Raw genomic sequence first — 13,495 nt, 5'->3', positions numbered from 1 at the left:
GATGGTCCTTTGGATGTGTAGGCTGGTGGGGTGGAAAGTGAGGACAAGGGGAACTCTTTTGCAGTTCTGGAAGGCAGGAGAGTCACGGATGTAGTTGGGCCTGTTTTAAACATGTTTTTCAGATTTTTGCTTTTGGACAGAGCTGTTCCTTATTCTGCCATTAATACTCTCCCTCTCTCTGGCCTAGTGCTTTGTCTTCTAACACAACTGTTAGTACTCCCTTTGCCTTTGTTCCGTGACCTCTTTTAATCATTTAATCTCTCCTGCCCTCTGCCATATCACACACCTTCCTTCCCTTTTGTTCTTCTTCTCCCCTCCACCTTTTCACTTGCTCAAAGATTGTTAGATTTCTAACCTTTGCCAGTTCTGATGAAGGGTCACAGACCTGGAACATTAACTCTGTTTCTCTCTCCACAGATGCTGCTAGACCTGCTGAGTATTTCCAGCACTTTCTATTTTTATTTTTGAAGTATTTGTTGGCAAACTGCGGTCCATTGTCTGAAATTACAAGGTCTGGGATTCCATGTGTTGCCAATATCTCCTTCAACAGTGTAATCACTGCTTCAGAAGGTTGACTCTGCAGTTGCTTGACTTCTATCCATCTTGAGTAATAATCTACTACAATCAAGAACATTTTACTTCTGTACTCAAAAAAGATCCATCCCAAGACATTTCCATGGCTTGATGGAAAAGGAAGATGACATCTTGTCTCCTGAGTAATCTTACATAATACAAGTAATACATCTTGATATCATCCGTTCTAGTGATTTTGAAAGACCTGCCACCAAACAGAATTTCGTGCTCTGGCTTGACATTTTGTGAGGCCTAAACGTTCTTGGTGCAATCTTTGTTGTATGTCTTGTCTCAGAACTCTCGGAATGACCAGTCTCTTGTCATAAATGAGTAAGTCATCAACTACACTGAGATGTCCTCTCTGTTCACAATACTGTCTGAGAATAGGATTGTGTGGCATATATGCTGGCCATCCTTTGACACAATACTCTGACTTGAGCACATTCATCAGATTTCTGTGGATCTCTGATCTTGTTCAGTCTCGAGTCGTCACTGGTAGTGTTTTGGTTGTTGTTGATACAAAGTTTTCTACCTCTTCAATAAAGGGATACATCACCTTGTTCAGGTCTTGCAACTGGGATACAAGGAATGCATCTGCTGTGATCTGCTACTTTCCTGGAACATACTCTGTCTTTGCATCAAACCTCATCATCCTCAGTCTGAATCTTTGTACTCGGAGGGATCTTTGCTAACTCCTTCTCTATCTTGAAGTTAAGACCAATAACATAGACTGCAAACTTTTCACAGGCCCATGTAGCCATTAATGCTTCTTTCTATATTACTGCATATCTCTGTTCAGTTTCTGTCAGTGAACGTTATGCGCAGTAAACTGGTCTGCGCTTTCCAGCTATTGGTATCTGAAACATGACAGCTCCCAGTCCTGTAAAAGATGCATCCTCAGCAATGATAGTGGATAGCTCAGGCTCAGAGTGAGCTGACACATCCGGTGATATCAGCATTTTTTTTATTTTGTCGAAAAATCTCTTGTTGAGCTTCCTCCCAACACCATGTATTGTCTTACAATTGACATATAGGTTCACTGACTACAGCTAGGTTGGGCAGCAACTTTCCCACTTGATTCACCACTCCCATAAATTGGTCACCTTCTTAGGAGCTGGAAACTCCTTGATTTCTCTTGTTTTCTGTGGATCAACTCTTATACCAGATCCATCTATAATATGTCCAAGGAATTTGACATTCGGTTGCGAGAACTCACATTTGTTATTCAGTACAATTCCTGCTTTCTCTAGTCGTTGCAGTACTGCTCTCACTCTAGTGTTGTGTTTTCTGAGTGGATCCATGGATCAGGACATCATCCATATGACACATGACTCCATCTATCCCTTCTAGAATGCTTGATATTGTCCTTTGGAAAATTTCAGGTACTGACGTGATACCAAAGGGGAGTCTATTAAAACAAAACCTTTCCAATGGGGTGATGAAAGTTGTGAGCAACTTAGACTCTTCATCTAAGGGTAGTTGCCAAAACCCACTATTTGCATCCAGCTCCATGAAGATTGAACTCTTGCCCAATTTAGCCATCTACAGATGACATTGGATGGACTTCACATTCAACTGCTGTGTTTAGTTGTGCGGGAGCAACATAGATTCTAATAGATACATTTGGTTTTTGTACTGGGACCAAAACTGAACACCAACCTGTAGGCTTTCTTGCAGGTGAAATAACTCCTTGCTTCACCATAGATTCGATTTCTTTCTTTACCTTTGGCAAGACTGAGTGAGGAACTTTCCTGGGTGTAAACAGGCACATTGGTTTCGCTTCTAGCCGTAAAGTTATATGGTATGCTGTCTTCAGCTTCCCTAGTCCTGTGAACAGTCTTGGGAATTCAGCTCTAAAATTGGTGTGCTGATCTTCTCTGCTTCCCAGTTCCTCCACTCTGCAGATTAAATTCAAGTCAGTGCAAGCTTTTATGCTCAATAACGAACAATTTTGATTTTGAATCATGCATAATGTTTCTGTGATTTCTTTTTCCCAATATTTGAGGGTTGCCTTCAGTTCCCCTATGACTTTTAGTTTTATTCCTCCTGGCCCATATAATTTCTTGCCTGCTGGTTGAAGAATGTTCATTTTTAACCACAGTTCAACATCAGAAAGAACCAAAACTGCTGCTCCCGTATCCAATTTAAAGTGTGCCTCGTTTCCCTCTACACGAATTTCGGCACTCCAGCAACTTCCACTTGGTTCCTGGACCTCTCCCAGAAAAAGTGTTTAAACATTGTGGATATCTTCTACTTCATAGATTTTTCCACTTTTCAAAGGTTTCTCTTTCTGTATGTTCTGTACCTGCTTTTTGCTACCTTACACTGCCTGGAGATGGCCCCTCTTTCCGCACGAATCACATTCTGCCTCTTTGGCGGGACAGTTTTCCCACCTGTCTCTCTCTTGGCCACATCTACTGCAGCTAACCTCAGTTGCTGCTAGATGCTCCTCCTGTAACCCTTGCTTTTTACTGCCATCTTTCCCTTTCTTATGCCTAACAAATGCAACTGAATCAGCTGCCCTTGTGACAGGACTTTCCCTGTCACCTCAGACCATGGATCGATTCTGTTTTCTGACCTCCACTTGTCTGCTCAGTTGGATTGCTTTTGCTAGGGTTAGGTCATCTCTTGATTGCAAGTGGTCTGACAAGGCATTATCAAACACTCCAACAACAATTCTATCCCTGATCAGCTCGTCCTTCAAGCCGCCATATTCAGTCTTCTGCAAGTTTGCACAAGTCATTTGCAAATGTATCCAAACTTTTGCCTTGACACTGTGTGCATTTGTCGAATTTTGTGTGCTCCACAATGATATTTTTTCTCAAATTAAAATATGAATCAAGTGCTTTGATCACTGTCGCACGTGGCTTTCTCCTCATCGATACTTTGCATTACGAGATCATCCACACAATCACCAATCACATACAACAGCATACTGACCTATTCACTGCTCAGTTTCATGGTTAAACCCGATGCAGTGCAAATCTTCGATACCACTTCAGCCATGCCTCAGCTTGATTCAGGCCCGGAACTTTTCAAAACTTTCTGGTAGGGACTTTTCCATCATTCTTGTTTTCCATCATTGCCACTACTGCTGCCACATATAATATTCTGCTTACTTTTAAACTAGTACAGAATATCTGAAGAGTCAGATGGGTTAAAAGAAGGAGTTTTATTAAACATGTCTTACTGCTATGGTTTACATCTTCCAAGCCTGTACATGAGGCATCCACACATATGGTGTTACATTACTTCCTGTGATGAGGTATAAAGCATGATTAGCATATTTAAGCCAGCAACAACCCAATGTCCAGTATATCAAGTTATATTACAGAAAGGTGAGTGGCATGAATCTGACAAAGTGGCAGCTCTGCATGGATAATCTGGTGGCCATGCCTTGCAGCACTATGGACGACCCATGCACAGGGACTCAACAAGGACCATTGTGTACATCAAGACAGAGGGTAGTGTCATACTAGAGCACTTTGGCCAATTATTAGCGCTTGCTGCAGTGCCAAGCTTGGATGAACGCATGCAGCAGGCCTCCCAGTGCCTCAATGGTGGCGCAGCCTCATGAGCATTGCAGGGGCAGGGGCGTAGTGTAACACTGTGTCTTGATGTCGTTGCAGAAGAGAGCAAGACAGCAGAGATGGATGGGTGGCGTGCCCTTCCTTGCAATGATAATGCAGATGAAGGAGGCAATGAAGATTGGCAGGGTGGCAGCAGGCCAGGCTATCGCAGTGTGAGGTGAGTATGGATCTCTGAAAAAAAGAGTGACAGACGTGATGGCAGCGGATATGAATCCTTCTCATTTGTCATTTCCACGATGACCATATGAAGCTCATGAGAACATACAGCCAGGAGGAAGGGATCGCATAGGGATGCTGTTAACAATGTTCTTGTCTCTCCAGAAGCACCAGGATGGTGGTGGCGCAGCAGACGTCATTGGAGCCAGCAGAGACCACAGAGGAGGAGGCAAGATCTGAAGATGCACCGTCACATCAGTCCAGCATACCCTCCACTAGCGCAGATACTCTCACATCAGTAGGGCACGAAGCTCAGTCAGAATGATGACACCGGCTGGTGAGCACAGCACACGCACGCAGGAGTAGTTGACAGAGGCATTGACAGCTGCCACCAGTCCCCATTGGAGGAGTGAGGACAGGTGCAGCAATACTCATTTCCACACGGATGCTGAAACTTGGGGTCAGCAACGAAGTGGGTGCTTATAGAGCAACAGCGGGAAATGGGTGGATATCTGTCAGATAGTCGGAGTTGCCAGATACTGTTCACCCCCATGCACACATGATGGAGTAGTCCATCCACGCCATGAGTGGCACCATGTCTCTGGCTTACAAACACACGGCCTCCTCTGTTGAGAGAGTGACAACCTTCATGGAGAGCCACATGTGGCAGACCACTGAGTGCAGGAGGTGAGCACCAGTCTCCAAAGTATTGCATCAATCTTGAAGGGTATTGAGCGCAGGGTTGACTTGATGACTCAGGTGGCGGAGAGCTCCTGATAAGCAGGGAAGGTCCACAAAAGGGTTGAGAAATGGATGGCTGAAGGCAATGAGGGCTCTGTTCAAGGCCCCTCTGACTATAACACGAATGCTGCTTCCCACGATGACAACAGAGGTTTACTCTGCATGGAATCAGGTGGCGCAGTCTGTGCCGGGTCCCGCAACCCAGAGGTCATCTGTCACGGGCATCTAATGCACTGCAACAGCAAGGCCAGCTGGCTACCCCCACATCAGCTCCAAGGAGCACAACGTAGAAGCAGTCGGAAGTAAACACGCAAAGGGCGAAAAAAAGACATATTTTATATCGCACTTTTCACGACCACCGGATGTCTCAAAGCACTTTACAGCCAATGAAATACTCTTGAAGTGTAGTCACTGTTGTAATGTAAGAATGTAAGAAGCACCCAATTTGTGCTTAATTTTTTTGCTATAGGTTCATTCCAGGGATCTGTTGGGGACATTTGTGGGCTCTCGCAATCTGCTGCCCTGTAAGCATACTGGCTTGTTTGCCAGTAAACAAGGTTCCGGACTGATAACGCAAATCAGGCTGAGAAGGCCATCGGCTCTGGAGGCATGGCAGGATTGCCTTAGGTTCAGGGTATGACAGACTGCACGCATGTGGCCATCAAGGCACCCTCAGAGCAGGCAGGTGCTTTGATCAACAGGAATGGGTTCCACGCCCTCAATGTCTCTCTGATTGGACGAGGTGATCTCCGAATGCAGGGCACCAACTCCCTTTGCAGCCTTCAACCCTTAATGGGTGTCAACCCCCTTGCCTGGCCTCACTGCAGGCTCCTGGCAAGAAAGCTTCTAGTTTCTGGCCTCCTCAGCAGTCCTTCCACACAGCAGTCCCTTTAAATTGCGCTCCAATCTAATGGCATCCATGAGCCTTCCTGCTTGGAAATTCTACACTTCTTATTGCCTGTCAGTTACAGACAACAATCACCTCCGGCTGCACTCTCGCCTCATTGCAGCTGGCAAGTCGCTGAAGCTCCGAGACACCCAAGCGCCTTCAACAAAATTCCAAATGCCGCATAAAATCGCTGTTAATTACCACCTTAACTGCCTCAATTGGATGCCTGCTACCAGCTAGCAGGCTTTACCGAACCTTGTCTACCCCTGGGAAAATTGACCGGTGACGGGAAGATGTCAGAGTGCAGCCCCGATGTGTTCTCCCACTATTTTCCCGTTCCCCTCCAGCCTCCAACCCTCAACCCTGTCTTCACAGAGCCAGGTAAAATCAACCCTTGTTTTCTATCAGCCCAAGATGAGGTTGCATTGACAAAAGCTGTCAAGTCCACAGCCTGAAGCATTTCAGTCATTTACAAAAAGAACCATGCCAACAGTTGACAGGAACAAAGTGCCTAAGACTAGAATTTTTCTTTTGAATCAGCACAGCTGAAAATGTTGCAACATTAATTTATCAACAGCTTATTTTATGATTGTACTTTGGACAGAATGTCAGTTCACTTCCAAATACACTGTCTAGCTACGTGCTTTATAAGTAATAGTAACTTCAATCAAAATATTTAGATCATGCATGTACCTGCCAAAGCTGGTCTGTGTTGATAGTGAGCCCACATGGTCCCTCATCCTGGTAGGCAAGATCGACTCTTCTCCCCCACATTCTGTGTTCTCATTTGCTAAGATATTTGTATTAAACTGTGATAAGGCAGATTCATCAGCATCATGTGAAAAGCCTTTACTGTTGAGGGAATCATCTGAATTTAACCTCTTTATAACTGAAAGGGAAATATAAAACACCGCATTATTTGGCTGAAGCTTACAATCAGACACATTGGCCCCGATATTCATGTGAAAGTGGGGAAGGAGTGGGCTGCGTGTCAGTGGCCGGGAAACTCAAAATACCTAGTAAGGAGGTTCTGCTGTACTTAATGGCAGACTGTCATTAGAATCTTTTTACTCCGTTTCCTGCCTCGCAGTTGGCCAGGTTAAGATTGCTGGGGGGGTTGGGGAAGAGAAAGTGATGGTGGGGGTGGCAGGTAGAGATTGCAGCAGATGTACTTGAGGGGCTAGGAGAAGTACTTCTGTTCCTCTTAGCCCACAAGCTGAAAAAATAATTTCATGCTGGATTATGCAGTTTCTGCCTCCCTTCAGCTGCCGGTTTCTTTTCCCTTGGAAAACACAGCTCGCAATGTTAAATTCAAATGGCTGCTAAAATCTACTGCATGGAACCTCAATTAAATATTTTAATTACTGACCCGCTTCTCCAGAGTGAGTTACTTGGACACCTCCAAAACTGCCATGCTAAAACCGGAAGTAAGTGCATTCACGGCAGGCTGGGTTTTCATTTCACTTTTTTAGCAATTTAAAATCTCCCTCCCCTGCCGGTCATGGGGGATGGAGATTAAAGTTCCCCCATTATAAAACAGTGGAAAAACATGTTTAAAAAAGGATAAAATTGACTGCATTTTTGTACAATTAAACATCAAATTCAGTAGTTTTCCAAGAAAATTAGTGGCTAACTTACAGCAAACACAAGGACTCTCACTCACAGAAGCACCAAAAACCTGACATTTATAAGAAGAATTTCTCTGATCACTGTCTCACCCCTTTCCTCCTGCACAGTCGCCAACCCACCTTACTGACTCCCCCAACTATCCCTAATTGCCTCACAAATGACCAAAATCCAAGCTCCTCCTCCTCTGGTCCATTACCCACAATGAGACTGACACCTCCATTATGCTGCTATAGAACTGCCTGGTTTCTGTGCTTGACACCTTTGCCCCTGCCATTCCTAGTTTGTCTTGCCTCTTCCTGCACCCCGTTCACCCAAGTATAATAGCCATTTCTGTGAAGTCATGCTCATGAGTCACAGACTAGCGCCCACCAGATCTCGCCTAATTATCACACAGCCCTGCCACTACCTCTGTACGACTAAATCCTCCCATTACTTCAGGATCGTTATGGAGAACAAGGACAAAACCTAAACTCCTTCTCCAATACAAAGTATCTCCTGAGCTCCTCCCCCACATATTCCTTAATGATATTAAATGTGAGGTGCCCATGAACTTCTTTGTGACCAAACTTGAGGCCATCTATGCAAATTCCTCTACCTTTTCAGTTGCTTTCTCTCCCTTGAGAGGTCGACCACTAGAGAATCCTAGCACTTAAGTTGTCAGCATCCTAGGTGTCATGGGTGTCAGCTGCTCAAATTCAATTTACTTTATAATTGTCTGAGCAACACCACAGGAAATATGCTGAATGTTAAAGTATTTGTAGGTTTCTGAATCTGAATTCTTGACAACAGGGGTTGTAAAAAAATTAGTACAAGGAAATTGAGTTGTGCATTAGAAATATTGCATAAAGATAAAATGATTCTTTTTGGATTGTGTCATAATTTTGAATGTTATAAACAGACCTAGCTATTTGGTTGCTGCCATCTCTCAGTTGTTCCTTCTTACACTGTCTGATATTATTGGTAAAAGACAGCCTGGGAGTATATTTTTCTACAGAGCTTTTGCTCTTTATCAATATGAGGTTCTACTCCAATGAAGTCATGAATAGGAACCGTGTGCAGAAGGAAGCAGCCTCTATTAATAAAGTCACTGGAGTTAAATTTAATGGTGTCCTTTAAGAGAAAATCCTAAACATCTTCTCCCAGGCAGTCTCCAATTAACAGTAAAACAAGGTAATAATGTGAGATACCAAGAGTATGCATATATCCCTTTACAATGCTGAGGGATGATCAAGTAATTGGTACAATATACTTTCCCTTCAGAAATTAAGGATCCATTATGAACATTATTATGACAGTGCTTCTATATTTTTAAGTATTTTTCGAGGACTCATGTATTTTAGAATTATGGACATTGTTTTATTTGGGAAAACGGAAAAGGATTCCATGGATTTTTTTTTCACTGGGGTCATTGAAAGGATACTGAGAGGTCTTGTTTGAAAACAACATTTACTGGAAGTCACCTGTCTTCAGATAAATACCCAGCAGGAGCTTTTTGACTTGGGGGAGATGTTTACAGAAAAGTGACAGGCCAAGATGTTTAGGGGTCAGGAGGCTTGACTCTTGAGATATTGGTTTTGGTTTTGCTTTGGACAGTGTGTTGCTGTTTGAACTGTTTTGAAGGCAGTTGGAGAAAACCAGCCAAGAGAGCAGTCACCATCAGCACCCTCTTCCATCTCTCTGAGAACTTAGTGAGAATCAAGTATAAAAAATAGAGAAACTGATGCTCCAGTTCTCCTGAAAAGTCTGCCAGAAATCCCTGTTGCCACATTTCTCCCAGAAAGCCTGCCAAACAGACCTTCAATGTCACCTGAAAAGAACTGTTCTAGAAAGATCCCAGTGACAGCCGTCTACGTATATTTGGGACACCAAACCAAAAAGGGACAACTGACATTGTTCCATAGTTTCTCTTTTTTCTTAGCATTAGCAAGTATTTGGCCAAAGTACTTTTTTTGTCTTTTTTTTGTAACAGAGCTCTAAAGAGAAAATCTCTTTTTTCGGTTAACCGGTGTGCTTGTGTGTGAGGCATTAAGGTAAAAGGGAATTTTCATATTTCAATCTGTGTGTTAATGCTTTGCTTTGTTACTGGTTAAGTCTTGTTTTATAATAAACTGATAATTTTGTTGTTTATTAAAGATACCTGGGTGGTGTATTTTTTTCTGGGATAAAGAGTAGAGTATATGATTGACCGTATCGGTAACTGGGTAAACACTTAAATATATGTTGTGACCTGTGGAGACTTGAAACTAGAAAAACAGTGCATTCCTCCCACCTCGGTCGTCACACCATTCATTCCAGATTTCTTAATACTATATGGAGAATATTCCACAAAACAACTAAAGAATGCATAAACTCTAAGGCACTGTTGTCTTATTTAGAACCAAACAAGTTACTGCACAAAAGGATGCCTTTCTGCCCCATTATGCATGCACCAGCTCTTTGCTGAAGCAATCTAAAACTACTGCAAACATCTCCCCATAGCTCTGCACTTTCCACTGCTTCAAATATGCATCTCCTCTTCCTTAAAAGGATGCAGCTGCCTCTGCTTCAACTACTCTTTTGGCAAAGCATTCCACGCTGAGCAGTTATCTTCATAAACAAATTTCTTCCAACCTTGTTCTTTGATATCAGTGACAAATTTTAAATTGATAACCATTTGTCAACCAATAAAGCAGCCTTTCCCCATTCACCAAATCAAAACCCTTTATCATTTTCAAAAAAGTCGGATTTCTCCTCAGTCCCAATAATTCAAGTTTCTCCGAACAATAGTTATGAATTTGATGCCGTGTTGGTTTGGTGTATAATTTAAATGGAACAAATGAGAGAGCAGAACTCATCAACAACTAAAATTAATTGTTACTAAAATTAATTCTCACTAAACTGAAGTTTATTAACAGCTAAAAACACACTGTGCATTAATACAGTGAAAGAGAGTATATCCTGGTCTGATAGTACAAGACAGTTGAGTGTCCAACTTGCAAACCAGATGGTAGAAAATATTTCTCCTTCAACCAGGAAGTTGAAAATTTAAATTTCAAGATTACAGGATTTACATGATTGTAACATCTGAGTTCCACATGTCATTAGTTACTGGCTAATATACCATGTAATATCAAAAGTTACAGAGGGTGTAAGTTGGGACAGCAGCAGGATAGCACTAGGATAGTTGAGTGTGGAGATGTAAAGGCAGGAATTAGGGTTTCAGCAGCAGGTGGGCTGTGGCGAGCACTGTTATGGAGGTAGTCTTTGTGATGCACAGTTTAGGATCAAATAGGATACCAAAGGTTGTGAACATTAGTTAGCAGGGTCATCAGTGCTATGGCAATTGTTATGTTAAAAATATTGGAAAGGTACTGTAACAGAACTACTTTGCTATATATGGAGACAAAATGGTGGGAATATCTAACTTTCCCAAAAGTTACGCAGAATTAAACAAGTAGTAAATGAATAACTCCAATTTACTGTAAAATGCTTCAGCATAGAACATATAAAATTGTACACATGCATACGGACAGACACTACACACACATACATACAAGAAATGATGAGCCACTTACTTTCTTCTGGATGAACCACTTTGTCAGGCAGAAGATTTCCCTGAGAAGCTACTTTAAATAATCGTGCACGAGCATTGCTTACTCTTTTAATCTCTATTGGGTCCAATGGGGGTTTTGGAATGGGAGGTCCTTCATCTTTGGAAGGAGAGGTAGGAATCTTTGGTTTCTGTTACAGAAGACGACAACAAAATTGCAATAATTTAATAAACTGAAATTCTTTCAAGGCTTTGAAATCCCGTAGGTGCTCCTACTAAATATGAGTGGACAATTATCACATAAATAGAAAAATATTAAAACTTAACGTGTGTAAACCTTTAAAATTTATATATTTTTATGTGCTCACCAATGTGAGGAAAGTAATTGCTAGATAATATAAATCTTTTCCATGATTGGACACCAAGCATTAACATCAAGTACTTCTGGGTTGAGTATTGTACAACTGGATGCATAATAGATCACCCAGTGTTTGTTCCACTAATGCTCAATTTGTCAAATCTCAGAACAGCAACCACTGCTGCTCAGTGTGGTATTTTCTGTTTCTCACATCAAGTCTCCTGTGTGGCCAGTCAGAGTGAGCTTTTACTGGCAATTTGCAGGCAATTTTGAACTATGGACATGAACCTGATAAAAACTGAGCTGTGTCTACTTAAACTCATTTTAACTAAATCTCATACAGCTGGCAGAGACCAGAGACTATTGTTCTGTTGTCCTTGCTGATTTTGAACTCAGGTGCCATGATAAAAGGAGACTCAACTCATTAGAGCTATGACACCTGAGAAAATTGCTCACATATGTCCTATCAACAAAAAAAAGGACAATCTAACCCAGCCAATTACTATGTCAACATTCTCCCAATCTTCAGTGATGGAAGAAGCCATAAACAGTGCCATCAAATAACAACTACTCACCAATAATCTACTCAGCAACATTCAGCTTTGGTTCTGCCAAAACCACTTGGTGCCACACTTCATCACAGCCTTGAACCAGACATGGATTCAAGAAATGAATGCCAGAGGAGAGGGATTATTAGCCAACCTCAACAACAACCAGAAGTCTGAACAAAACCAAGGTCTATTGGAGCAAAAGGAAAATCCTCCAATGGCTCGACTCATACCTGACACATGGGAAGATGGTTGTAGTTCTTCCAGGCTAGTCATTGCAGCCCCAGGACATTGCTGCAGGGGTTTCTTGGGGAGAGGAGGTGCGCAGATCAAGGGGCGGAAAGCTTGGGATTGTGGGGTTGGGAGGCAGTGGATTGTGGCAGCAGGGGAGGGGAGGGGGGGGGGGGTGGGATGCGGCAGGAGAAGAACTCCTGCTCTTCCTGGCTCACAAGCAACTGCTCAATCCAGCTGCTTCCATCTCCATTTCACTGCTGGGTTTCCCAAGCCCTGGGAAACATGGCCAGCCAGTGTTAAATTTAAAATAGGCTCCCTACTGCACTGTGGGAGCATGATTTAAATATTATAATATCCCACCTCTTCAAAATGAGACACATGCACTCATCCCACTACCATAAAAACAGCAATAAGCATTTACGTGGCAGGTTGGGTTGGAAGTACTCAGCGGTTTTGGCAGCATCGGTGGAGAGAGAAACAGTTAACGTTTCAGGTCTGTGACCTTTTGGTTCTGATACATTAACTCTGTTTCTCTCTCCACAGATGCTGCCAGTGCTGCTGAATATTTCCAGCACTTTCTGTTTTTATTTCAGATTTCCAGAATCTGCAGTTTTTTGCTATTATATATGGGTTGGAATCACGTTGCGCAATTTCTAATTTTTAGCCCACTCCCCCACCTATTGTGGGAGAATTATTTTGACTCGAGTGTCAACAGGATATTTTAACATGGACATCACCACAAACTTTGGCCTTATCCAACAACCACATGTATAAACTTTCCAGTAGGGGCCATTGCAAAGTAGTTAGGGTAGGAATCCTGGCTTATTTTCCTATATCTAACTCAGGAGCATTGAGTCCAACGACGCTACCCCACCATCTGCCCGTTAACTTGGTCCAAATTATGGTTTGAAAATGGGTTGGTATAACTTTATACCAGATAGTGTATTTGCCCACTCAGTTATTGGGCAAAGCCCCATATCACTGCTCCTGACAAGACTTTTACTCTACTTTAAAACAATCTAAAGAAGATTCACATTGATACTCCGTATGTCTCCTGCTACACTCACATGATCAAGTGGTGTGAGGCGTGCTCCTGAAATGGGTCTTGAGTCACTACCTTCAAAATTCCGAGCGTGGAGGCTGTAGAAACAAAACATGGGATTTATTTCTACAGAACTTTGTGTTTATTTCAAGCTCCTTTATCGTATTTGGGGATGTTGGCCGCCTTGAGCTCGCTACCAGCGAGCT

At 42.6% G+C, this 13,495-nt stretch overlaps 1 protein-coding gene across 4 annotated transcripts in view; it reads right to left on the bottom strand.

Annotated features, from left to right (window-relative positions):
* The window catches only part of armc2 (armadillo repeat containing 2), a 208,848-nt gene that overhangs the window by 171,410 nt on the left and 23,943 nt on the right, over nucleotides 1-13,495 (bottom strand). For all 4 annotated transcript variants that reach the window (XM_068027169.1, XM_068027168.1, XM_068027171.1 and 1 more), the window contains exons 3-5: nucleotides 13,315-13,387; nucleotides 11,133-11,298; nucleotides 6,643-6,838 (exon numbers count right to left, since the gene is read on the bottom strand). In XM_068027169.1, the coding sequence (XP_067883270.1) occupies nucleotides 6,643-6,838; nucleotides 11,133-11,298; nucleotides 13,315-13,387 (435 nt within the window). The remainder of the gene's footprint in view (nucleotides 1-6,642; nucleotides 6,839-11,132; nucleotides 11,299-13,314; nucleotides 13,388-13,495) is intronic.

This window comes from Heterodontus francisci, chromosome 3 (assembly GCF_036365525.1).
Source record: "Heterodontus francisci isolate sHetFra1 chromosome 3, sHetFra1.hap1, whole genome shotgun sequence".
Lineage (NCBI taxonomy): Eukaryota > Metazoa > Chordata > Chondrichthyes > Heterodontiformes > Heterodontidae > Heterodontus > Heterodontus francisci.
Note: the sequence above shows the minus strand (reverse complement) of the source record. Positions and strands in the feature narration are given on the sequence as shown.